The sequence below is a fragment of the Talpa europaea genome (genome assembly GCF_964194135.1).
Source record: "Talpa europaea genome assembly, chromosome: 12".
Taxonomy (NCBI): domain Eukaryota; kingdom Metazoa; phylum Chordata; class Mammalia; order Eulipotyphla; family Talpidae; genus Talpa; species Talpa europaea.
Window position 1 is genome coordinate 6,360,231 of NC_140079.1, and position 26,385 is coordinate 6,386,615.

General features: G+C 64.4%; 1 protein-coding gene across 1 annotated transcript; it reads right to left on the reverse strand.

The window, feature by feature from the left end:
• Positions 1-9,803: 9,803 nt before the first annotated feature.
• On the reverse strand, positions 9,804-23,387 carry ADAMTS10 (ADAM metallopeptidase with thrombospondin type 1 motif 10; the record flags this gene model as incomplete). Its single annotated transcript, XM_084250775.1, has 24 exons — positions 9,804-9,913; positions 10,948-11,107; positions 11,182-11,358; positions 11,590-11,794; positions 12,108-12,237; positions 12,329-12,455; positions 12,561-12,724; positions 12,796-12,876; positions 14,074-14,197; positions 14,265-14,398; positions 14,596-14,698; positions 15,573-15,636; positions 15,719-15,864; positions 16,157-16,264; positions 18,940-19,081; positions 19,225-19,371; positions 19,450-19,555; positions 19,666-19,709; positions 20,049-20,194; positions 20,275-20,358; positions 21,199-21,416; positions 22,239-22,395; positions 22,706-23,052; positions 23,300-23,387. 24 exons carry the CDS (start codon positions 23,385-23,387, stop codon positions 9,804-9,806), a joined length of 3,312 nt encoding a protein of 1,103 aa, XP_084106901.1.
• Between the last annotated feature and the right edge of the window lie 2,998 nt (positions 23,388-26,385).

Here is a 26,385-nt window from a genome sequence, read left to right on the forward strand (position 1 = left end):
CTCTTAGTCACCGTGTGGCTGTGGCCTTGCTCCCCACCCCGCAGCCTCGCCCACCTGCCACAGTCAGAGCCTTCTCTGTGCCCCTTGCCAGTTCCAGCACCTTCCAAGGCTCCCACCTGCCCTTCTCATTTCCTTTCTCGTAAGATGTCACCTCCCTGAGTGCCCCCAAAGGAGACTCAGACACAGGATTGCCCCCAAAGCCCTTTGGCTTCCCCAAAGCTCCAGGATATTTTCTCCTATTAGCCCAACTGAAAGCATCCAGTGCCTTTCACGAACATGGCTCTCCCAGCCCCCGTGTGCCCCACACCTCGCTGTGGGAGGGTGGGCAGGCAGGGGGGACAGCTGCCTGGGCTCTCTGGTCTGGCGCTCTCTGGCTCACACAAGCCGGCCCTCCCCGAGGAGGCCCCTTAGCATCCTTTCTCCGCCTTAGCAGGAAGGGCCCGACCAGTGAGCAAGAGACGAATGCAAAGAGGCCCCCCAGCTTCAGAGGAAACCCCAGAGCAAGGATTCTAGAAATTGAAGCTGAGTCTTCAAAGAGGACCAGTGTCTGCCAGGCGGGTGCCAGGGCTTGGAGATGGGCCCGCTGGGCAGGAGAGAGTCAGGCAGGGGTCATGGCAGCAGGGTCAGAGCAGGCAGCTGCACTTCCTGAGCAGACGAGGTCAGAGGCAGAGCAGAGACGCCGCCTGGCTCCCCAGGGCTGAGGTGACTCCGTGTGCGTGCGTGGGCGGGCGACAGAAAGGAGGTGGCTGGTGCTCGTCCTTGGCTGAGGGTTACAAGGACGCACTTGGGCAGGGGGACGATGGCCAGAGTGGACGTTTACCAAGGCCCCACATGGGCCCGACGATGGCTGCGAGGCACCGTATCGCCAGTCCTCGCGGCAGCTCAGTGGAGTGTAAGTTAGCGGGGAAACTGAGGCTCAAGAGGGGCAGCCACTTGACAGTAGGCGAGGGACACAGCCAGGTGATTTCCAAAGTGTGGGATGTGGGACTGGGTCCATCTGATGGCAAACAGCGGGCCCTTAACTCTCCACACAGGGGTGCCTGGGGCTGGGGGTGCTTGGGGTGCACTGGAAAACCAGCAAGCGTTTGGATGAAAAGAGAGGGGACTGCCTGGGCAAAGGGGCAGAGGTGCGGCATGTGGGAAGAGCAAGCGGTGGGGAGAATGTGGGGAGCTAGGGCTTGAACCCCTCAAATAATGAGTCTGGTCTCGTCTCTGACAGCATGTTTGCATTTCCCCACCATTCCACAGAGACGCCTCGCGCCCCCGGGTATCCATGCTGCAGAGCTTCAGAGGCTTCCTGTTGTTCACCACCGGTGTTCTGGAATATCCCACCTTAGCCTCCTCTCCCCAGGCTCCAGCCCCCAGGGCAGGGGCTCCCCTGGCTGAACAAGGCATGAATGAGTGCAGGAAAGAGGAAATGTGTGAGTGAAGGCGTGGGGGGCAGTGCCCAGGGGTCTGACTGTCAGTGGCTCGCAGAGCCTGCAGGCGGCGCCTGCCCTTGGGGACACTGCCCCGAAGCGCTGTGCTTCGGGTTGTCATAAGGATGGGACGCAGCAGGCATTTCAGGGCCCGCCTGCCCCCACTCCATCCCAGCTGGTGCTCAAGGAGCCTGCTCATAATCACCGGCACAGAGAACCAGGTTCTACTTTATGCACAAAGGAAAATCTATGGGGCCTCCCTGGTTGTGCAAGGGGTTAAGTCTCAGCACTGCGAAGCTGTCCACAGCCTCTGCAGCACGAATTGGATCCCCAGCAGGCCAGGGAGCTGACCCACAGGGTGCAGCAGACCTCTCCTGTTGCGCCTGCAGCTCCCCTCAGCAGTGGATTTCACTGGATCTGTTTGTTCTTCTCCCCATTCTGTCTCTGGTGAATCCTTTCACCCAACCCAACCCCCCTGCACTTTTGGCCTACACCCCAGCTCTTGTATGCATAAATAAATCTTTTAAAAATTTAAATTTTTTTTATTTTTTAAAGATTTATTTTTTTTTATACAAGAACCGGGGTACACGCCAGATGCACGGGAAGGTGAAAGGATTCATCAGAGACAGAGCGGGGAACAGAACAGGCAGAATAAAAAAATACACTGCTGAGGGGAGCAGCGGGCGAGACAGGAGAGGTCTGCTCGCCATGTGGGATTCTCACTGGCCGGCTGGGATCAAACCCGTGCTGCAGAGGCTGCGGCGAGCTTCACAGTGCGGTGTTCAACTGCCTGCACCAACAGGGAGGCCCTTAATTTTTTTTTAAAGATTTATTTATTTATATAAGACCTGGGGTACAAGCCAGAGGCGCAGGAGGGTGAGAGGATTCACCAGGGACAGAGCAGGGAACAGAACAGGCAGACCGACGAAGTACACTGCTGAGGGGAGCAGCAGCCGAGACAGGAGAGGTCTGCCACGCCACGTGGGTATCTCTGCGGCTAGTCGGGATCAAACCCACGCTGCAGAGGCTGTGGACAGCTTCACAGCGCTGCGCTCAACCGCCTGCACCACCAGGGAGGCCCCAATTTTTTTTTTTAAAGGGAAAATCTGTGCCCTTTGGCATCACTGATACACGTTGTGTTTTCCGGCTGTATCAGGGAGATTTTTGTTTTATTTTGATTTGACTAAGAGCTCTTTAGCGTTTTGGAGCTTGCACTGCTCTTGCTGTTAAATGACTAGGCACCTACTTGGCATAGCCTTCCTGTGGGGGGTGGTGGTGAGCTCACAGGGACGTGTCTGCATGTGTGTGGTGTGTGCATGCATGTGTGCACACATGTGGCGTGTGTGTGGTCAGGTGAACCACCTGGAGGCCTGGGCTTCTGTGGGCTGCTGGCCTGAGCCCACCATCTTCAAGCACACATCAGAGTGTGAGCATCATTTCAGCGTATTAAGGGTCCTGCTAGATGTTTGTTACAAGAAGGGGATGCTGGGGTGACACACTCGGATACCTGGGGTGCAGCAGGGAGGGCGGGAGGGTTGTGGGAAGAGAACAAGGTGGGCTGGAGAGACAGCCGGCTTAGCTCAGAGGCTGGAGGAAGCCTGGACCTGGGCCGCAGGTGGGAAGGGCTAGGTGGGGTGTGGAGCCTGGACAGAAACCCGAGCTACTAGGGGGGGCGCCTGAACTTGGCAGCCCCATGGCCCACGGACAGTGCTGGGGACGCAGGCACAGAAGTCAGGCTGGATGGTCAGGAGGCAGGGACTGGTCATGAGCAGGCCTCTCGGGCTGTCTAGTCAGGAAGGGGAAGAGAGAGAGAGGCTGAGTGGAGAAGTGGGGGCCGTGTTTCCTGTTTTCAAGACAGGGAACCAAGTGTAGTGATGAGAAGAGACACTGAAACTCGGGAGTGAAGTGGCATCACAAGTGGGCCCCCAGGGGCCCCCAGCGGCCGGGGTGGGGTGGCGTGGGGTGGGGGTGTGCTCTTCCTGAGCCGGCGTGGGGGTGGGGGTGGACAGGAAGTGGATTCTTCCTCTGAAGAGCTGGAGGGCTGCAGCCTTGGAAGGCAGGGATGGCAGCTGGCAGCAGGGACAGCAGCTAAGGCCATGGGCACGCACTCCGCCAGCCTCCGGTCTCGGCTCTGCCTGGGAACCACCTTATTCAGTCCTCTCAGCACTGGTTGAGGTTTGTGCCGCGATTAGTCTCACTTCGAGAAAACTGTGGCACAGAGAGGTTAGGTGTCCTTCCCAAGGCCACACAGCAGGGAGGGAGGGTCCAGGGAGGACTCCGGCGCTAGGTCATCTGCAGAGGAGCGGGCGCAAGACTGGTCTGTGCAGGGCTTGCACTGGCACTGACCAGGCTCCACGCTCCGGGCTCCTCAGGCTGAGCTGAGACTTGAGGCCTCTTCCTCTGAGGTGAGAGGCCCCAAAGTGGCTGTATCTGGCCGACTCTCCTGACCCCGAGGACTCAGTTCCTCTTCCTGTGCCTCATCCACTTCCCCTTCCAGCTGAGTCGCCTCTGCCTCTCTCGTCTCTGTCCCACCTCAGGCCCCCAGGCCCCAGACCCACTCCCAGCTTTGGGGTCACCGAAACGTGGGCTGCCTGACGACAAGGGAGAGAGGGTTTAACTCCAGTGGGTGCGGCGTGTGGGAGGACAGTCAAGAATTTTGGGCTGGGGGTGTGTGTCGGGCGTGGCTTGGTTGTTGACTGACTCTACAATCCTGGGGAAGCTTTAGTTTCCCCAACTGCAAAATGAATTCCATAGGCATTTCCTCCAAGGGCTCACTGACAGGGGTAAATGAGCCGGCGCTGAGCAGAGACGCGCTGGGCGGCCCCCGGGGAATGGCAGCCTGAGAGTAGCAGTGGAGTGGGTCAACATACGCTTGTTGAATGGACACATCCGGTTGGGATGAGGCGGCTCACTGCTCTGTGTCATGAGTATCCCTCTCTGTGGCCCCCCCCACTCTCCATAGATCAAGTTGAAACTGTTTGTTCCTAAGTCCCTTCCTTTTGGGTGAGGGTGCACCAAAGAGTTTGTGGTGTCATGGGACCACAGCCGGGTATGACTCAACCTACCCCGCTCTTGTGAAAGGCAGTGCTCAGCGCAGGGGGCAGGTAGCTCCTGACTTCAGCTCTTCAAAGAGGCTCCCCTGACCTGAGGCACAGGGCGTGGAGGGTGGGGCTTCCCTGGTGCTGGAGGCAGAAGGGGCTAGAAGGGGCTGTTCACCACCAAGGTGATGACTCCTGGGGGGCTAAGCTTTGGAGCCCTGAAGTCAAAACACTGCGCCCCTACTGAGCACGGCAGGAGATGGAGCCCAGACCCAGAACCTACTCTTGGGGAGCTCCGTGCACCCTGAGTGGGTGAAGTGAGTTGTCCAAGGGAGATTGTGGGCCAGCAAAGACACTGCTAAGAAGCGGTACGGTAATCAGTGAGGGCTTCCTGTAGGAGGCAGGCCTTGAACTTCTCAGACAGAGGCCATAGAGCCCTGGGTCAGGAAGCCCTTGGGTGCGCAAGGGACACCAGGATTCTAGTTTCTTTGGAACTGAGAGCCCAGGTCCAAATGAGGCAGGAGGAATGGGTAGCCTGGGGTACGTGGGTGGCCCCCCACCCTGTAGGAGGAGAGGGAAGTTAGAGATCAAGGTAGATGTTGAAAGAGTGACCTTAGGAGTTAGTGAGTTGAGATCCTCTGCCACTCTGGGGATGTGCAGCTCACTCCATCTCCCGCCTCAGTTTCGGCTTCTAGAACATGGGAGTACCGAGGGTGGCAGCCCCACGGACAGGCCAGCGGTGCACACGGAGTGCAGGGCCAGGAGGAAGCGCCGGGTGAGGGAATTTTTGCAATTTGCCAATAGCTCTGGCTCCCTGCTCCTGGCTGCGGCTAGCAGAGCCCGAGACTGGCGAGAGCAGCGAAACAGCCACTTCCTTCCTCGCCCGGTCCTGTGGTTGCCAGCTTGGAGGAGAGCGGAGCTGCTGCTGCAGCGACCCCCCACCCTGGGCCCCCTGGGCCTGCCCTGCCTGCCCCCTGGTGTGCCCCTGGAGCCTGTGTCCTGCCCTTCCCACTCAAAGAGGTTGCTGGGGCTACACCCTGCACCCCTAGCCTGTGCAGACAAAAATTGTCAATGCACGGCTCCCTGCAACTCCCGCTTCATTAAGGGTGGGGCGCTCGGTTGCCTTTTGCTGTGTCAAGTCCTGCTCCTCTGTTTAGTCACTGGGTGCTGTCGGTCCTCCCTCCTGCGCCCCAGGCAGGGCCGTGCTGGGGAGCAGTGGCCCTGGCTGGCACGGAGCCTGCCCAAGCCTGTGACTTTGCCCTTCTCCGCTCGTTGGGCCCCCTGAAGCCCGGAGAAGACTGTCCGTGCCTGACACCTTGTTCTTCTCTGGCCCCCACCCCCAGCCAGCTGCGGGCCTCGCGGCGTCTCCCTCTGGCCCTGTCCGCGCCAGCCTCTCCTGTCCCCTCCGTGGCTGCTGCCTGAGCCCAGGGGCCACATCACGTTCTCCCCGCTTCATGTTGAGCTTTCAAAACACCATCACCCACGGAGAACGACCAGCTGCTGCCTTCACCCTTACACCCCCCCGAGTCAAACAGAAACTGCTGCTGCCCCAGTGCCCGCAGCGCAGGCCAATGTCCAACAGAAAGAGCCATCGCCACCCCCTCCACCTCGCCCGGCTCCAGCCGCAGCGGCCGTCGCAACCCGCCTCCCTCGACAGCCACGCCGCACCGTGACGCCACCAACAGCCACGCACGCCCAGTAGCCACTGATGCCACCCCCACGACCCCTTTCAGCAGACACCGCACGCCCGCTGTTCCTGGGCGCCAGTGCCAAGCCCTCGAAGGAAGGGCCCAGAGCAGGCGAACACCGCCGGGGCCGCCCGCCCTCGCGGGCCACACTTCAGCTGACGCTCCAGCCACCCGCCGCCAAGGGGCACCGCCGCCAGCTCACCCCGGGGCCACGCTCGTGACCAGGGGCGCCAGCAGCCCAGCGACCACTCAGCGGCGACCCCTCTGCAGCCACCACAGCTGTCACCCCAACCATCACCCGCGGGGGCGGCTGTTCTGAGAGTGGGCTCTGCTGGCCCCCAGCCCTCCTGACGCCCGGCTCCCCCGGGGGGTGTCAGCACCCCGAGACAAAGTGTTGGCCTCCCGGAGGGCCGCCTCTCGCGTCTTCCTCTGTGCTCCGGTGGGAGTCTCTCCCTTTCCCCAGAGGCCGGGTGCCGCCGGCCCCCCCCCCCCCCCCCGACGCCGGCCGGCATGTCACGGAGCCGCCCGGGGAGGGGCTGCTTCTCCGCCGCGGCAGGGCGCCTCCTGTGTGCTCGGCCCATCGGAGCCCCGAGTCCCCCTGGCTCGGCTCCGTGGCGGGGCTCCCCCAGCCCACACCCGGAGCCCCGTGGGATGGTCAGTCTGCGCGTCACCAGCGGGGCCCGCGGCCACAGGCACTCAATTTGGCGTGAGCTTTCTAGAAAAAGAGCCCTTCTCCCTCGGCGGGACACACGCCCGCCTCCTGCTTCGCGCACCTGCCTCCACCCGGGTCAGCGGCCACGGCCCCGGCCCGGCCCAGCGGTTGTCCCTGACCCCGCCACACGCACTCATTGATAGAGGAAAAACGAAAGCTTGCAGACCGCGGCGCTGAGGCCACGGGCGCCCCCTTAATGTGCGTGCTGCGATGCTGCCAGGTTGAGGCTCCCGGGCGGTGACAGCTCCCCAGGCCTGTCACCAGCCCCAGCCCCCAGCACGGCGGTCGGGACACCTCTGGGGCCTGGCCTGGAAGGGGCCACGGTGGTGGGCAGGCATCTGTGGTGGTCACGGCCAGACCACCCGTCCCTGGCACAGGCACACTGTCCCCCCACTCGACGCAGCCCCCTCTGCGGGGGCCCAGGGCGGCCAGGACCCTCTTGGAAATCCCAAGTCCAGTAAGTCCCGGAAGAGCAGGCTCTCTCCTGACCAGCTTCCAGATGTGACAGTTGTGGGAACTGAGGTCGCGACAGGGGAAGTGACTTAGCCAAGGCCACACGGGAGGATGAGGACCAAGCTTGACTGGAACCCGGGTCCCCTGAGCCCCAGGAAGGGGGGGTGCTCATGTCACCACAGAAAGTGACTCCTCAGGGCGCCTGCTCCATCCTGGCGCCCCCACCTGGCATCCTATCCCCGCCCAGTGGGAGTTTGGTTCAGCTCCTGGTGGAGACACCTGGGGCACCTGCGCAGCACCCAGGGACCCTCAGAGGCTCCGCCGTGCCCCTCCCCCGTGCCCCACTTCCTGATGGTGGGCTCAGGGCAGCGCCTCCTGGCTGCTGCTCCCCGTCCCTGCCCCTCAGAGCCCACCGGGGGAGGACTTACCATGGTGGGGGCTGTCGCCTGGACCCTGGAGGGTCCAAATGGGTCGTGGTGGAGTTGCAGGCTCACGGGGCTCTGGGGGGCGGCTTGGACATGGCCCGCTCGACTCGCACTGGACTCCCAGCCCTGTAGTTCCTCTTGCAATAGCCCCTCTCACTTCCTTTGCGGGAGGGGCTGTTTGCTACTGGGTGGGGAGAGAAGCCGGCCGGGGGCGGAGAGAGCCTCCAGCAGCTGGGACTCCCCGTAGCCCGCGGCTCGGGGCCGAGCCCAGCGAGAGTCCAGGGGTGGACGGGGCCGCTTGTCCCCGGGGCCTCCTCTCCATCCCCCGGGAGGGGCTGCGGCCTACGCAGGAGGTCAGATGCTGGGGGCGGGCGTCCCCTTCCGGGCAGCCCTGGGACGCTCCGGCGGGAGGCAGGTGTCTTGCAAGTGCTCTGGGCACCCCGGTCCTCCGCGGCTGCCCTGCTGGTCCTTCCTCCTGAGCCGCCCTGGGGCTGTGTGCGCGGTGGGGGCAGCGGCATGTCAGAGGGTGCCCGGAGCCACGTGCACCTGGGGGCTCCCGGACACTGGAGACAGGTGTGGATGTAACAGCCTCGCCTCTGCCACCTCTGGGGTCTCCCCATTTTCAATGGGGCCACGGGCCCTCCCATGAACACCCAGAATCCAGTGTCAGCCTGTGCCCCCACACTTGGGAGACCAGGGGGCCACGTGCTAGTGGCCCTACAATTGAGTAAATGCCAATTCCGGGGTTGCCACACCCCACCCTACCCCACCCTACCCCACCCCACCCCACCCCACCCCACCCCACGAGGAACTTCAGGAAAGGGGCGGGAGGGCGTGTCCTGCCACGCCCCAAGTCCAGGCCCAGCACAGGCTCGCTCTTCTGTGGGCGGCGCCCCTAGCGGCCACATCGGGACCGGCTCACTTCTCCCCGAAATTCCTGCTCAGGTTTGCTCCACTGAGGGGCTGGCGGCAAACCTCCATCTCACAGGCCGAGTGAGTGCCGAGCAGGACGGCCTCCCCTCCACCCCGCCGGGGGCAGGCATCGGGGGAGGCTTCTGGGAGGAGGTGATTTCATGCTGAGACCGAAGGCTGAGTTGGGGTGAACCAGGTGAAGCGGGGTGGGGAGGGGACACCCGGCCGAAGAAATAGCTCTTAGCAAAGGCACCGACATGGGAAAAGGTGGGAGACTGGGTGACTTCCAGGGATGCGGGTGCTGGAGCGGGCGGCCCGGAGTGGCGGCCAAGGTGGCAGTCACCGGGACCTGCGACTTTGAAGACCTCCGCGAGCTGTTTTTGTCCCCGAATCACTGGGCCCTCGCCTGTGGGGGCAGCCCCCGCACCCCCCCCCCCCCGGCCGCTGACATGACCGTGAGGGCCGTGGCCACTTCCCGTCTGAGGCCTCTGCTGAGCGGCCCCGGCCGCAGCGACAGCCGCACGCGGGATCTACACAAGACGACTTTATTGATGCAGGGCTTCCTGGCGAGCGGGGGCCCAGGCAGCGCCTGTAGCACCATGGTGGGGGCAGCCTGGACGGGGGGGTCCCCCGGGCCGGCAGGGTGGAGGCCGGGGTAGTTCTTCCCATCCCTGCCCCGCTCCTGCAGCGCTCCGGGCGGGCGGGGCGCCTCAGCGAGGTGTGCAGGCCTCTTTTTCCAAGGCAGCCGCAGGCCCCGCACCCCCAGCTCAGAGGAGAGGGACAGGGCAGTGCTGGGGTGACACAGCACCGGCAGACCCCCTCCCCACCCCCACTTGTCACAGTACATATTCCGATCAAAGGGGGTGGGCGTGCTGGAGGCTCCCTAGCGTGGGTGCAAGGGCGACAGGTGACCAGCTGTTCCCTCTTCCGAGCCCTCCGGGAAGGGGCTTCCCTCTGAACTGGCACAGGGGCCGAGCAGGTGCCCTGGGCGTCGCCAGCCCCTCTCTACCCCTCAGCCAGGGGTTCCCAATAAATAACTTCCGGCTCCGTCTCACCCTTCACGTTCAGGCCCCGTCCCCCGGGGCTCCTTCAGGACGGCGGCCCCTTCCCCAGCCTCCCCAGCCGGCGCCCCACTGAGGGGCCAGGTGCCGCGCCCCCTAGCGGCCCTGGCAGGTCTTGCAGCACATCTGGCGGAAGTAGGCTCGGCTGCAGAACTGGAACTTGAGCACCAGGGGACAGTAGGCGACCTTGTTCACATCCTTGCATTCTGGGGGGGCAAAGGGAAGGGAAAGCAGGTCTCAGCACTCCGTCCCCGCGGGGTGGGGCAGGGCGGGGCGGGGCGAGCGGCTGCCCGCACCGTGCTCCCTGGCTGCTCCCCGGCTGCCTCCCGGGATGCGCTGTCACTGGGTTTCCTCTGCGAGAGAGGATGCAGGGTCTGCGACCTGGCCGCAGTATCAAATAGCCAATAGTCTCCCCTTTCAACGCATTTGCTCGGGTCCTGTTTAACAGGCTGGACCCGAAGCTGCAGCGCAGTCACTCGTGCTCGGCCTTTTCGGTGTGTTTGTGTAGGGTGATGGACCGTGGTCCACGACAGCGGGTGGCCTGGCTCCCGTGTGGTGTCAGTGATGTACGGACGAGGCCTGGCGCTAACCAGGGACCCACATACATGATCTTACTGTGTTTCCCTAGTGCGCACCCCTTCAAGTGAGATACCACGCGCACCCCTTGCAGCTGAGCTACCAGAGGCACAGATGTGGAAGGTGAATCCAGTGCCTAGAGAAGGGAATCTATTGCTCTGTGAAAATAAACTTAGGTAGGAAAATAAAATGGGGATATTTAAAGCAGTGGGTGTCAGGTGGATAGCTGTGGCCGAAGGGGACACCTCTCTCTGTCTGGAGACATGTCAGGTGTCACCTCTGTGAGGGGGAGGCTACTGGCATCTGGCAGGGGAGCTCAGGGATGTGGCTGGACGTCCCAGGAGGTAGCCCTTGGGCCGAGGGGCCACAGGAGCAAAGCACTGCCAGTGCCTGAGACGGAGAGCCTGATTTAAAGGAAGACGACCAGCGGCTGCTACTACAAGTGGCAAGAAATAGAGTGCAGGCCGCAGAGGGGACGAGGGTGAAAGTCTGGGCTCACAGAAGGACCCAGTGCCTAAAATGCCAGCCAGGGAGGGTGTGGCGGAGCCCCGAGAAAGGCACTGAGCTGCCTGTGAAGCTCTGGGGCCAGCAGTCCGGACCCCGCGCTCTCCACGTATCCCCGGCCAGGGACCTCTTGGGGCCTCTGCTCTCCTAGGCCACCTACCTTCGGGGCCGTCCCCGGCGGGCGGGCTGTCACACTTGGCCTCGCACTGCTGCGTGGTGGGCGGCTGCGGCGTCTCAGTGCACTCCCGGGACGGCTGGCCGGTGTGGCTGGTGCAGCGAACGGTGCGCTGTTGCTGCCCGACACCGCACTGGGTGGAGCACTGTGGGGAGGCGTCGCTGAGCCCCGCCCCCCCACATCCCCCCACCCCACCAGCCCCCAAGGCGCCCCGCCTACCTCACCCCACTCGCCAGCCACCCAGCGGGCTGGGGGGCAGCGGCGCAGGTTGCAGCGCATGGTGGCCGGCGGTTTGGCCGCCGGGGGACAGTGTGCGTGCGGCAGCGTGGCGCGGTGGTCCGCACTCTTGCAGAGGACGACACGGTGGCGGAGGCCTGGCCCGCAGCTGGGGGTGCACTGTAGTTGGAGGGGGTGTTTCATGCTCAGTGGGGGTGCACACAGGGACTGGGGACGGTGCTGGCCCGTAAGAGCTAGGGAGGGGACAGCTAACTTTGGACAAGCGAGGGCAGCCGGCTGGGGCAGCAGGAGGGCACTGTGGCTGCAGAGAGGTGTTCCGGCGCGCACCCCACATGGCACCCTGGTCCCGCCTGGCTCTGCACAGATGGCAGGTGGGAAGAGGGAGCTGACCTCCGACCAGTCAAGGGTGGCCCACTCTGGAGGGCAGGTGGGCCCGTGGCAGGCCTCCAGAACGGGTGGGCGCGGCTGCGGGCATGCGCTGTCATCCAGGGCCTTCTCCTCCGCCGCCGACACGCGGCGCTGGCACACCACGGAGCGGCTGCGCACGCCGGCGTCACAGCTCCGGCTGCAGCGCGACCAGTTCCCTACAACCCAGCTGTGGAGGCGTCGGGGTCTGAGACAGCAGGGCGGGGCACCCGGCCCCGAGCACTAGCATACCCCGAGCACTAGCTCCCCAACACTGGGCTCCTCCAGAAAGCACCCCAAACTCCCCCACTTGTATCCACCCTGGAGCCAGCAGGTTCACCAGCCCATGGGAGATGATTATCTGGACCTGACCACAGAGCACCATCTTTCGGGCTCCAGAAGAGCCTCAATCCCACTTTGGGGAGGACTGTCGCCCCCAAGCTGCAGGCACTAGCCCCTCTGATCTCAGGAGCGACGGTCACCTGTCCCCGGCGGGCACTCACTCGGGTGGGCAGGGCTCCGTGTTGCAGGCACGCTGCCTCTTGGGCAGCTTGCTGTGGGCGCTGCAGTGGTGGGGGGCCACGGCCGAGCTGTCCAGCTGGTTTCGGCACTCGACGGCCTGCACCTGGCTGCCTGGCGTGGGGGAGAGGCCGGCTCAGTGCCGCCTGGCCCAGCGTCCGACTGGGTGACCGGCACCCGCTCCCCAGCCCCACCCGGGCCTCACCACCCGCACACTGGGCCGAGCACTTGGTCCAGAGTGCGTAGTGCCAGGAGTAGGGAGGCAGCGCATCCCGGGCGACGGGCGCGTTGAAGCGGTAGCGGAGGGCAGGCAGCTCTGTGTGGGCTAGCACCTGGGCGGGGGGCATCAGATGGAAGGTCGGCCGGCATCTCCAGTCGAGCCCGAGCCCCATGGGACCCTCGTGTCCTCCGATACCTTGCCCCCAGCCCCCCGTTACCATGACAACCAGAGACGCATTAATGGGTCCCAGGGCTTCTAGGCTCTGGGTCTGGTCTGGTCCCTGTCGCAGCTGAAAGGTGGTCCCAGCCAGGGGCAGGCGGTGGGGCTGGGGTGTCCCAGGCAGCCCCTCCAGCAGCAGAGATTCCTGGTCCCCCTTGAGGGCTGGGGGGACAGTGCTGGGGTCAGAAGCCAGCCCCACCGGCCCCAGTCCTCGCCCTCCCGGCCGCGCTCACCCAGGTGGCTGAGGGAGAGGTTCAGGTCCTGCAGGAAGATGTGGACGGAGCCCTTGGGGATCCAGACGACCTCCTCGTAGCCTGGGCGGTGAAGTCCGATGTCACGCATTTGCGCCAGCCCCCACGCCTGCCTGCCCCCCACCCGGGGCTCCTGCTGATGGCGGCTGACCACGCCCGTGCCCCCGGCCGGGGTGACAGATGGCAGTGCGGGGCTCAGATGCGACAGCTTGGAAGAGGGTGGCTGGGGTTTAAACCCAAGCCTTCCTGCCTCTGTACTACCCCAGTGGTCCGGGCTTGGCCAGAGACAGGCGCATCCGGAGGCCCCAGCCACGTGTGGCGTTTCAGTGCGCGGAGCGGGGCCCACCACTGACTACAGGGCCTGTGAACCATCACTGCCCGCCTGTGCTCCCCATAAGCCCTGGCTCACCTGCCTGGACCCCCATACTGTCCTCGGAACCTCCACCCTGGGCCTCACTGTATGTTTGTTGCTTAAGCCGAGCTTCTCCCTCTGCCAGATCCCTGCACCCCACCCATTCTAATGCACCCCTTATCCCCAGGGCAGGGGTGAGCGGCTCTGGGAAATCACAGGGTCAGAATCAGTCCTGAGGAGCCCCGGCCTCCATCTTCTGCTCACCTCTCTCTCCTAGAGCCACAGTCATTCACCCCAATTCCCCCTTGAAATCCTTAACTTCCTGTGTCTTGACATTGATCTTGATTCGAGGTTCAAAGCCCCCTCCTGACTCTAGATCACCCCTCTCTCACTGGACACTACCCCGCTGGACTCTGCCCAGGGGATAGGAGGGGCCCCACACTTTGTACTCCGCTTCTGGTGGCTGAGAGCTGGTTCTTTGGCAACCCTCTTGCCCCCCCAGCCATACCTCCCCCTTGGTAGGAATCCCTCCAATGTCCTCATGTTTCCCAGGCCCCGCCAACCCCCCTTCCTTGGGGTCTCTCTCCATCGGCCCAAGGCTGGTAAGCAGGTTCCAGTTCACCACCCCGGGGCTCTAGTGGCTGGCGCACCCCCGAGGCCCCCAGGCAGGGGGAGGGGCGAGACTTAGGTCCCCACTTCCTGGACGCTCAAGTTACCAAGGCTTAGGCGCCAGGCCCCGGTCAGTCCTGGCCCTTATCTGGGGCATCACTGCGCTCCAGGACTTTTTGGGGATCCCCAACACCCCACAGAGCCTCTGGGTCTGAGAAGCTATCTGGCTGCGGTGATAGGGTTGCCCTGCCCCATCCACCTGGACTAAGTGGGGTGTGGGAGGGAAACGGAGGTCTTACCGGCCCCGGGCAGGTCTGGGCCAAAGACCCCCTCGATGGTCTCGCAGGCGCTGCCGTCGCCCCCGCACACCCGACACTTGTCCTCACGCATGTCGGAGCCCAGGACACGGTCGCAGCCCACGTGCTGGGGGGGGGCGGGGTGTCAGCGGGGCCCCTCCCACCCCCTCCCCTGTCCCCGGAGGCCCCCCCACCTTGCACTCGCCGCTGACACAGATGTCCACCGTGTCCGGGCGGCAGGGCGTCCCGTCCACCACGGCCGCGGCCCTCTCCGTGTAGAAGTTGAAGCCTTCCGCTAGGCACGTGAGCGAGCAGGCCTTCACGCCCCCTGGAGGGGGCACGGCCTGTCAGATGGGGGCTGCCTGGGCTGCCTCGTCACTCCCTGGGGAGGGGAGGCCTAGAGGGGCAGGCCCCGGGCCCCTCCAGATGGACAGGCTGGGTGGAGGGGGGCCCGGCTGACCTGGGGAAGCCCAGCTGCCCGGGGCTACCCTTGGCCGTGCCACAGACTCCGGGGCCCCCACTCACCGCCTCGGTACGTCTTCCACGTGTAGAACTTTCCACGGAAGGGGACGCTGTCAAATTCAGAACACTGCATTTCCCGGAAGTCCTGGGAGCCGGGGGGACAGTCCTGGGCAGAGGGAGGCAGGCGGGTGGAGGGGGTCAGGGCAGAGACCCAGAGCAGGGCGGGTGAGTGGGTGGCCGGGAGGGCCGAGGATGTCCAGTGAGGTGGGGCGGGGGCCGAGGCCACCCAGGCAGTGGGGTGCAGGGGCAGGTGCTCTGAGGCGGGGCTGGGAGATGCATCCAAGGGCTGGAGTAAGCGCGGCCCGGCCTCTGGCTCAGACCACCTGTCCTCCTGAGAGTGAGGGCCCAGGGAAGAGCCAGGCAAACTTGGGGGACGGTGAGGGAGATGCAGGTGGAGTCCTGGAAGCAGGCACGCGCCCAGTGGGGGGCTGGGCAGGCCACACCCCCCTCAGCAGCTCTCCCTTTTTGGGAGCACCCCCTCCAGTAAGCCCAGTGCCAATCGGGCGTGTGCACAGACTCACGGACACCATGGGGAACCCCAACTTTAACAAAAAAGGGGGTCGGCAAAGGAGAAGTAGGGAGGAGGCGATGGGAGCGGTACTAGAGGAGCCGGGCGTGCCGGTGCCGGAGATGCGGGCAGTGGGGTGTGAGGGTCTGGGGCGGGAGGGTCACGGGGGGGGGGGCACAAGCACTGACTGGGGGGTCGCTGGGTTTGGTGGGGGGAGAGCGGCTGCGGAGGGAGAGCGCAGCACAGTGGCGGCAGCACGGGGCCCAGCTGTTATCTCAGGGTGGGGGCTGGGGCCTCGGAAAACAGGAGCCAGCCCCTTGGAGGGGTGGGGGTGGCCCCAGGGAGTCCTGGGCAGGGCTGGGGGGGGCGGGGGGGGCCGCCACAGGTGCAGGGAGCACGTGCAGACGAGGCTGCTGGAAGCGGCCCTGCTCCTCCCAGGCCGGGCCCAGCGCTGGGCGGGGCGGGCACCCACCTCGGTGCTGCAGGAGCGGTGCCGCCGCCTCTCGCCCAGGCAGTATTTGCCGCCGATGGTTGGCCTGGAAGGGGTGAGGGCACAGGTGAGCATGGGGGTATGGGGGCGCAGGCCGCCCCTCTCCCGGCCAGGGGCTGAGGGCTTACCTGGGGCTGTCGCAGTGGCGGCTGGAGGAGGAGACGCCGCCGCCGCAGGTCCGGCTGCAGTCGCCCCACGGGGTCCAGGGGCCCCACGCCCCGTCCACGCCCTCCGGCCGCGACCCAAAGGGGACGCACACCCGCTTGTAGCACCACTGTGGGAGGACAGAGGGGTGAGTCCGGTGCTGCAGTCTCCTGTCCCCCAGGTCTTCCTCCCTGCACCCCCACAGGTGGAAGCAGGAGGACAAAGGTGTGGGCTGAGACCTAGGCAAGGCCCGGGCCTGTCCAGGAGCCTGCACGCTGCCCACAGAGGGGCCTGGTCTAAGCAGGTCATGGCGCAGCTGAGACTCCCCGGGGCTGGCGCAGGGCGTGGCTGCAGCAGAGGCCAAGGCGGGGCCCCGGGCGTGATGCGGGCAGGCAAGCCTGGGGGGCCGGGCTCACGCTCACCCCCTTGTCGATGGTGTGCGTCTGGCACAGGGTGCCCTCGGCGGCCGGGATGCTGTTGGTGATGCACCGGTTGCTCTTGCTCAGACACCACAGCTCGCTGCAGACCTCCTGAGGACCAAGCACCGGCTCAGGCTCGCCCCACCTCCTGCCTGGGCAGCCTGGGGCAAGGCAGGACCCAGCAACCGGCCGGCCTCATGGGGCCCCGGCTCCCTTCACAGGTGTCACTGCCGGGCTGAGACCTCCTCTCGGCCTCTAGCTACGCTCTACCCCCCGGGATGCTTGGACACCGCAGCCCTCTTATCTGTACTTCACTGAGAAAACCAAGGTCGGCTCGTGAGGTCACTCCTGGAGGTGACACAGCTCCTAAGGGGCAGCGTGGATTTTAGTCCAGAACTTTGATGGCAGAGCCTGGGATCTAATCATTCTGAAATTCAGCCCTTGATGCCTCCTGAGATTCTAGAAGGAATCCTGGGATCCACCGAGGGATGGAGGATTCTGGGGTCCTCTGGGGGTAGGAGAGCAGCCCACGGAGGTGCAACAGTTCAGAAGAACCAGGCGGGGAAGATGGGTCAGGTCAAGGGCCCCACCTCTAATTTCTTCCAGCTGGTGGTTCTCCCCCGCCCCCCCCCCAAAAAAAAAACAAAAACAAAAACTGAGGACGCTCCCAAGGCCTTTAGGCTACAGGAGGTCGGGGCGGGAAAGGCGAGGCTGGGCCTGGGTGGGCTGGGCCTCACCTCACCTGCCACGGGAAAAATCAGCCCAGCCTCTTCCTAGCTGACCCCTGCTCGGGCTGTCCACGCCCGGGCGGCAGCTTCTACGGATAGCAGAAAGCGGGACGGGTCTTAGGGAGTCGTTCTGACCCGTTAGGCTCACGTCCATGTGCCCGGACAGGCTGCAAGGACGTGTTTCCGATGCGGCTGCATCTCGACCCTCCAGCATGCACCCTGCCCTACGCCCCGGCCCTTGCCTCTGAGAAGTGGAGCTTTCTGTTCCTTTTTATAATCACATGCAATTTCCTCTCCGAACCTAATCCTTCCAAGCTCTCAATGTTTGGAATTAAATTACGTAGTGATGGTAGGAACAGACTTTCCCGAGCTCAACCTCTGAGACACCCGCACACACAGGGGACGCTCGAGGTGTCTTCACACCTCTTCCCCGAGGGTGGGCGCTCAGACACCTTCGGGGTCCCCGCCGCTGCCCCGTCAGAGGGCTCTTAGCACAGCATCAGGCTGATTTTTTGGCTTCGCTTGGCTTATACCCAACATTGGTAAGAAGATCACATGCCCCAATCCCATTCTGACACCTCATAAAGAGCGGCCTGTTCCAGCCTGTTTTCCCTCCTCTCCACAAGGAGCTGCCATATGGACACACGTTCTGGGCCACGCAGGGGCACTTCAGTTCTGTCGCTGACGTGCAACACACTTCCCCTCTCTAGGCCTCAGTTTCCTCATCTACAAGGTGGGCCTTGCCTATGTCAAAAGGCTAGAGGCCCGTGACAGGGTAGACAGGAGAGGATTACAAAAACACCCTGTTAGAGGCTAACACCGGCCACAGCTACCCCGCCAGGCAGAAGGCCCGGCCCGTTACACATATTGACCAATTTCCACGCAGCTAACAATCCCCTCCTTTGCCAGGAGGGCGAGAAAGATGTTCCTTTGAAAAATAAAAGGAAGTGTCAGTTCAAACAGTCGATGCCGTCCAAGGTCTATACCCTGGCACTCCCTCTGCCCCACATGCCTTTATACAGGGAGAGCTGGGTTCAAATGCCAGCTCCTCCGGGTAGTCAAATTGTGATGCTAGAAGGGCACCCTCCCTGCGCCTCAGTCCGCGGGTCTTAAGAGGACTGTCCAGCATTCAAATGAGATAATGCAGGGCACGTGCTTGGCATACAGCGCGCTCAACGGCAGCCGCGCGCATCGTCGTGAAGACACCTGGGCCACAGCAGACACTCACAGGTAGCTTCTGGGTTCTTTAGAAATTCATCAGAAGGTGAATTTGGGGGTACGTGTAAGGAAGAGCGGTTGCTCCAGGGTTAGAGGAGTCTCCCTGGTTTGCATGGAGGGAAGTGAGGGCACCCTGGGCGGCTGTTTCCCTTGTCACGTTCAGGACGCTGGCCACGCCACACCAGGCAAACGGACCTCGCGTCTCGAGGGTGTGCCGGCCTGGGACTGGCGCTGGTTACCGGGGCCGAGGCTGTGAGACGGGGTAGTGTGTCTAGGGATTCACGGGAGGTGGCAGTGGAGGGGCTACCCCAGCTGAGCTGGTGGCCCCTGAAGCAGGAAGCTGAGAGGCCTTCAGCTTCCTAAAGGAGGGGAGCCGGGAGCGGGGCCCAGACTCGCTGCCCTGTGTGCGCATGAGGCTCTAGACACTGAGCCTAGGCCTTGCGGTCGGGGCTCTGGCTGGCCCTTTGCTGCATGGGGAAGAAGTCATCCCGGGGCACTCCTGATACCAAATCGGGACGGCTGGTTAAGAAGTGCCCACAAGGGGCCTGGGGATATAAGTTCTCCTGCAGCAAAAGGCCTCCCAGCCTCAGGCTTTCCTCAGCCCAACCCAGCTCCCGAGTCAAGGGTCTGGAGACCCAGGAGACCCCATCCTTACTCCAGCCTGACTGCCGGGACACGCGCGCACCCGAGCACCTCTGTCAGGCGCCCCCACTGGGGGCTCGGCCCCTTCCTGGCTCTCCCGCCTCCACTGCCGGGGTGGGGTGCCCGTGCGGCGTTTCCACCCCCTGGTGGTGTCGGCCCCTCCCCCCCCAGGAAGGAAAGCAGGAAGGCTCTCTCTACCCCGTATTTACACTGACGCGATTTGACTCCATGCTGGAAGCGGCACTGCTCATCCGCGTCGTAGGCCTGGCCAGGCGCCACTGTCGGGTACACGAAGTCCTGTCTGGGGGGCCGGTTGTTCAGGCAGAGCCCCAGGCCCGAGCTGTGGCCAGAGAAAAGCAGCTGTCACGCTGGGGGGCTGCAGGCCCAGGAGCCGGGGGACCCGGAACAGCACCGACTTCCCGGGCACCCCCTCCAACACCAACATGGGCCTCTGAGCAAACGGGGGGGGGGGCACGTCCTCACTCCAGGAAGCTGGTGATGTAGTCGCGGCTGCAGGACGACCACACGAACGGGTTGGTCTTCATGGTGATGTGGGCGGCCATGAGCTTCGCGGGGTCCTGGCCACGGGCGCCGCAGCTGTTCCCCACGCCATCGTGGTTCATGCCGAACCTGGGGAGACGAGGGTGGTTCTGCCGGTGCAGGGGGACCTGGCCGGAGCCTCCTGCCCGCCCCGGGGCCTGGCCTCACGTGTGTCCGATCTCGTGGGCGATGGTGAATGCGGTGGCCAGGCCGATGTCCTCATTGATGCTGCAGCTCCTCTCCCGCTCGCACATCCCACCCACGGGGGCCAGGCCTGGGGACGGGCGCGTGGTGTGGGCCAGGGGCTCAGGACTGCGGACACCGGCCCCGTGCCCCTGCCGGGTCTCCCCCAACCAGAGTTAGGCGACCCCCGGGCGTGAGTACCTAGAGTGCCACAGGGCTTGTTCTTGTAGATGCAGATGTCGTAGCTGCGAGGGGGGAGCGGGCAGTGAGGGGCTGCCCGCCTCCCTCAGCCCTGCTGACCCCATGGCCCATATCGGGGTCACCGAGGCTTACGCCCTGCCCCCCACTGAGTCAGTCGGGTGGCTGCAGGACGCTGGGGTTGCACGACTGACTGAGCGAACGTCAGTGCCTGATGGCCCACACCTCCCCTCTCCCTGTCTCGGGGTCCAGCAGCTCCTCCGTCACCCGGCTCCCTGCTAAGGGGGCAGGTGGCTGCACGGTCTCCCGGCCGAGAGGACTACCGCTTGGCCCGGGTGGCCCGTGGGGCGCTGTCCCTCCCCGCGCCAGAAGCCCGCCGGCCTCACCGTGTGATGAGCACCGCGGTGTCGTGGTCGGCCACGCCGTTCTCCGGGATGGCGTTGCCGTGGCCGCTGCGGTTCACGATGGACTTCTGCCACTTGCAGAAGCTGTCCAGGGACTTCCCGGCGTGATGGGTGATCTCCAGGGTGGGCTGAGGATGGGCAGGGGAGGGCATGGGTGCTGGGCACCCCGGGGAAGGCAGCCGAGTGTGGGGGAAGCGAGGCCCTGTACCTGGTCCTCTGTGAGCAGGATGAGGCGCGTCACGAGGATGTTGACGATGTTTCCCAGACTTGAGTCCTGGAACAGTTTGGCAACCTGACCTCCAAGAAACAAGAGAGAACGAGTCTTAAGAGGGGCCCAGAATGGGCCTCCCTGGTGGTGCAGGGGTTAAGACGCAGCCTGTGAAGCTACCTGCAGCCTCTGCAGCACAAGTTCCATCCCCGGCCAGGGAGCTACCCACGTGGCACAGCAGACCTCTCCTGTCTCCCCGCTGCTCCCCTCAGCAGTATATTTCAGTCAGTCTGCCTGTTCTGCTCCCTGCTCTGCCTCTGGTGAATCAGCTCACCTCCCTCACCTCTGGCCTTTGCCCCCGTTCTTGTATGCATAAATAGATGAATCTTGAAAAAAAAGGGGGGGAGCCCAGAAGACAAAAAAACGAGACGACAACAGCTTACTTTACCGAGTACCGTGGGGTGCTGGGCCTCACGCAAAGGCCGTGTGTTTACTGCTCAAGGGCGGGGCGCGTGATTGTGCCCATTTCAGACGAGCAAACTGAGGCACAGGCCGGCAGGGACTGCTGGCCTGCCACACGCGTGCTCCGACGCCCCACTGGCCGGCTGGCTCACCCCCCCGCCCTGTACCCTCTGGGTGCCTCAAGCATCTGCCCTGCGGTGGCCTGAGGGTGAGCATGTCTGGCTTTCTTGACAGCTACTTGAAGGTACCAATTTGAGCGTCACCACAGGAAGGTGGACTGAGGGGGCAGGACGCTCTGGAGGCGGTGGCCAGTGGGACTGAGCGGGCCCCGGTGATCCTGTAGCTCTGGGCCATCATCCTTCGATGTGGAAACCACAGCAACCCCAGCAGGTTTCAGCCAACTCTGGAAGCCCCAGGGGGCCTCGGTGCTGGGCGCTGCGCCAGGTAGGGGGAGGCACTTACAATGTTCATGATGGCCAGCACGTACTGCTCCACGTCGCGCCGCCCGTGGTAGGACACCATCATCTTGTCGGCCACCACCAGGGTCTCCACATAGCGCTCCCGGCTGACCGAGCGCTTCAGGCCCGGCTGGCTGCGCTCTGTCTCGTTGGCCAGGGGCCTGGCAGGGGGCGGCTTCAGGGTGCGCAGCCACCACGGCCGCCCTTTCCAGGGTTTCTCGTCTGGGTAAACAGTGTCTGGTCACCCTGCTGGCGGCGTGCAGCGCCTGTCTGGCGGCCACCCCGGCTACGGTCTGTGGACCACCTTGCTGTCCGCTGCCGGGGGTCCTGGCCATGTGACGTGTGGCTCTGCCAGACGGGGAGGCCTGACAGCTGCCCAGGGTCCCCCTCCAGCCAGCCCGACCGCACAGCTCCCTGACCACCCCACCGCCTGAGCGAATCTGTATGCATTTGCCTCCCTGCCCGGACAGGCGCTGGGGTGACTTCCTGGCCGCTCGCTGACTCCAACTTTCTGGACGGTGCCTGCCCGCCCTCCAGTCTGACCGTCCCACTGACCCATCTTTGTGTCTGTACAAGTGACTGGTGTGAGTCCTGCTCCCCAACTCTCGGAGCAGGCAGCCCGCGCACGGGCCTTTGTGCGGCCCCCACAGGCAGCGCGGCTTTCTGCCCGGAGGTCGTCCCGGGATCACGCGCCCTCTGCCCCCTCCTCCCCCGCCCCCGTGGCTGACCCTGCAAGTCCGGCTGCAGACCTGACCTGGCGTGGGCGAGCTCTTCGCTGCCCAGCATGTCCACTGTGTGACTGTGTCTTCTACGGTCACCCGCTGCTTAGAGGTATGCCCAGAAGGTCATCCGGAGGGAGGAGGGTCCTCACCAGACACCCGCCTGGCCGTCCACGGCCCACCCCACTCGCCACCAGGCCTCCTGACTGTGGCCACGGCTGGGCTGCCCTGCTGCCTCTGCCTGACTGCTGCCGTCCTCAGGCCTGCCGATCTCTGCCTCAAGGATGACGCGTAGCCCCGTGCCCACCCCGGCGGGCGGGTGTACCTCTCACTCCACAGGCTGTGTCCAGGTGGGGGTGGCGCAGGGAGGAACGCTTGTACACCACGTGGGGGCCACTCTCCTCTGGACCCCGAGCTCCCTTGGGCCCACCTTGCAGGGGCTCGATCAAGTATTCTTCTTCATCTGCCACAATCAGGCCATGCTGGGGGTTGGGAAGGGCACACTGGCTTGGATCAGATCCCAGGACCCCCGGGACCCGTCTCTATGATTCCTCCATTCCTCCATCTTCTGGATTTATGTTGCTGCTACTTCTCTAAATCTTGAGACGGACATTCGCTCATTAACTTTCAGCTTGAGCCAAGGCAATACATTTTCCTCCAAGCACTGCGCTAGCTGCATCCCAAACGTACTGATTTGCTTAGAATACTTAACCCATTTCTGCTATGATTCCTGACCTATTTTAACAAGTTTTTGGCTCCTGCAGTTGTGAGCACCTCCCCAGCCCCACTCACCAGGCCCCCACAGGTGCTGATGGCCACACGGGAGCTGCTGGCCTGGCCCTGTAGGTGGCCGGCGTAGAGGCAGTGGGGCCGGGCGGCCCTCTGCCAGGCCAGGCCCTCCCGAGTCCAGTACTCCACAGAGACGTGCCCTGCCAGGAGGCGGGGGCTGCGGGTGAGGTTCAGCAGGAAGTGGGTGCTGGGTGCCGCCACCTTATAGAACAGGCGGGCCTCTGCGGTGGATCCTGTGCCCCGCCGCTGCCTCCGGGTGGTGGGGGGCGCAAAGGCCAGCAGTGCCCCGTTGTGGTCCACTCGGGTAGGGAAGGCGACCTCATAGCTCTCCAGACTGGCCAGGAACTCCTCTGTGGGCGGCACGGTCTGTGCTGGCCTGGGCACCCCCTCTGCCTCCCAGCCGCTGGGCTGCAGGCCAGGCCACGCTGGTCCCGGCACCAATGCACAGGCCACTGGCTTTAAGACCCGCTTCACTCGCCCAGGGACTTCCTCCCAGTGACCACAGCCCCAGCCCCGCTGACCCATCTTATTTGGGGACCCAACCGGCTTCCCCAGCTCCTCACTCCCTCCCCAACACTGACCCGGAACCAGCCCTACCTTGAGACCGGAAGGCATGTGTGGCCTCGAACGCGAGGCCCAGCCCCAGGGTGAGGGCCCAGCGGAGGATCTGGCAGGCGGGAGCCATAGAGGCCACGTGTCCACATGTCTCTCCCAGCCCCGGCTGCTGGCAGCCCCCGCAGCGCCGCCTCCCCTGTTCACAGCCCGGGCAGCATCACCAGGCTCCTGGGAGGGGGAGCTGGTCAGGTGGGGCCTGGTCCCGCTGCCCGACAGTCAAGCCGAGGCCCTGCCAGGCTGACGGGCCCTGCAGCCCCGCGCTCCCGACTCGAGGATGCCCGATGCCTCTCCTCACTCACAGCCTCTGCCCCTGCCACCCCCCACCCCTATGCTCTTGGGACACGAGGACCTTCTCTGTGAGCACCCAGTGTGCCACTGGCTAGGGCATGTTCACTACGTTCCCCTTTATTTCTGCAATGACCCGGAGAGGTCATGTTCACGCGTCTCCTTGCACAGGTGAGAACTGGATGCGGACACCACGGGAGTGGCCTAAAGTCATGAAGTGAGAGCGCGGTGCCAGGCCCGCACGCTGGGCGCTCAGCACTGCGAGGCACGGAGTGGGGCGGCCCCCCAAGCGCAGGTGGCCGCAGAGGGAGGTGCATGTGGGGAGGCTGGATAGGATGAGCTCTTGGGAGGCACAGAGGGGGGCTCCAAAGCAGAGGTCCATGGGTGAGAAGAAAGCAATCGCTTGAAGACACAGGAGAAGAATAGCGGGGGGAAGCCCAGGACCCCAAGACCAACATGGGGGTCCGGGGGGTCAGCCAGGGGGCTTGCAGGGGCCACATGCACAGGCTGGTTGGTCAGGATGAATTTCCAAGCCAGGCTAAGCCAGGTGGGTGCCCCAGCTGTCACCCCACCATCCCCGGCCTCCACCTCCTACCCTGGGCGGCACTGTTCACCCTCCCCACCCCCCGGGCGGGACACCTCGGTCCTGCGGCCTCTCCCTCACACCTCCAGCAGGGCCCTGTCCTACGTCCTCTCTTCTAGGGTGCTCCCACCTTGAAGCGCCAGGACTACCTGGCAGCGCTGTGGCGGCCGCCTCTGCCCCAGACAAGCCTGCCGCAGACACCGCTTCGGGCCACGCCGTGTGCCAGGCCCTCCACCCTCCAGCTTAGCCCTCCTCCCCCTCCACGCAGTTCCCCCCTTAATCACACACTGTCTTGTTTTCTTTGCGGCCGGGCCAAGTCTGAGAGTTGATCCCCAAACAGGGCAGTTCAGCTCCTGGGGGATGGAGCCAGGTTTCAACAAGATGCCGACTTAGAAGCCAACATTCCCTGCTTCTTCAAGCCAACATTCCCCACTTTTCCTTGGACCCCTCCAGCGACGGGGAGCTTACTCCTTGACACTCTACGACCCGGCCGCTCCCTTCAGCTGCGCTGCTGTCTAACCCTGGTTATTTTCCTTTTCACCTTTTGGGGGCTTCAATCAGTGCCACCCCGTGCGGATCCTTCCTGCCTGCCGGGGCCTCGGGGTTTCGGCTGCCTCTTCTCGGGAGCCTGGGCAGGGAGGGGGCGGTGAGGACTGGGCTGGTCCTCGGCACCGGGCAGCTTCTGGTGTGCAGGCTCCAGGGGAAATCCTGCCCTTCTCCCCACTGTCCCTGGCCAACCTCTTCTTGGATTTCATCCTCACTCCATTCCTAATCACCTCCTCCAAACTCGCTTCTCCCCACCACCTCACCTTGCTTCCTCTCCCCGAATCCATCCTCAGAGGCCTAAGCTAGCTCCGGGTCAAAGCCTTTCCTGGTTGGGCTCCCCAACCCTGCTTTCTGCTGTTCCCCCCCCCATGTACTCACCACTCTTCTCTGAGGCTGGGTCCCTCCTCCAAGGACCTCACACCCTCTGGCAGTTAGGACTGGCCTAGGGGGTTGGGGACAAGGAGAGGGAAGTCACCTGTGCACCGAATGGCGGGTGGGCAGAGAGAGGTCTGCAGAGGGCACCCAGGCCTGGGCCGGGGCAAGGCAGGGGGACGTGCCCAGCCTCTGTGGAGGTGGTAGGTGTGACCTGCCCAGGGCTCTGGGGGGACCATGAAGAGGTAGGCGGATCTGGGGTAGATGAGGCTGGGGGTGTCACGGGGGGCTCCAGCTGGGAAGGGTCCAGGCCTGGCTGGAGGCGGGGATATCAGCTGGAGTCTATACTCCGCTGGAAGTTGGTTCAGGACCGTGACCGGGTGTATGTGAGCGTGTGACTGTATGCATGTGAACGTAGGTGTTTTTCATGTGTGATCCTGTGTGCGTACCCTACCCAGGCCCGGCCATTCCCGGGCAGCCTCTCTGGCCCGGCGGGAGGCGGCCAGTGTGGGGGAGGGCACCCACGGGGTGGAGGAAATGCCCTCGGAAACCGGCTCCCTCCCACCCCCTGAGATCCTGGGGGGACCCCGCTCCACACGCGGACCACCCAAGGCCTCCTCCCTCCGCCCAGGCAGCCCCGGGCACTGCACATCTGGCCGGGCAGGGCAGGCAGGGCAGACCCTAGGAGTGCAGACAAAGGACCCCCCCAGGCAGCAGGAGGAAGGGGCCAGCACCCCACCCCGTCCTCCAACAGGCAGATTGCTAAAGGCCCTGGAGGGCCCCAAGGGCTGGAGGCCCCCACAGCAGCCCCGCTGACTGCTCGGGACTGGACTGGGCTGCCGCTCCCGTTACCAGACAGACAGACACACACACAGAGGCAGCGGGGGAGGGGCGACCACACCTGTGAAGATGGGGACCCCCTGCTGGACCCACCACTGGACCCCGCACACCCACAAAGGGAGCTCCGCACACGCACCGGTGCGCACACCAGACACGCGCACGAGACGCGAGTGCACACGCGCGGACAGCCGGACGCGGCCGGGCCTGCGGGCGCAGCCACGGCGCAGCCACGGGCACAGCCACGGCGCAGCCACGGCGCAGCCACGGGCACACTCCCCCGCACGCGCACACCCGGCCGGCGGGGGCTTTCAGAGTCCCCGAACCTGACACACGCCCTGGAGCACTTACACACGTTGCACACTCGCCCCTCGGAGACACACCCGGAGACAAAGCTGCCCGGCCCGCGGGAGCCCCGCGCCCGGCCCGGCCCCGGCCCGCGATC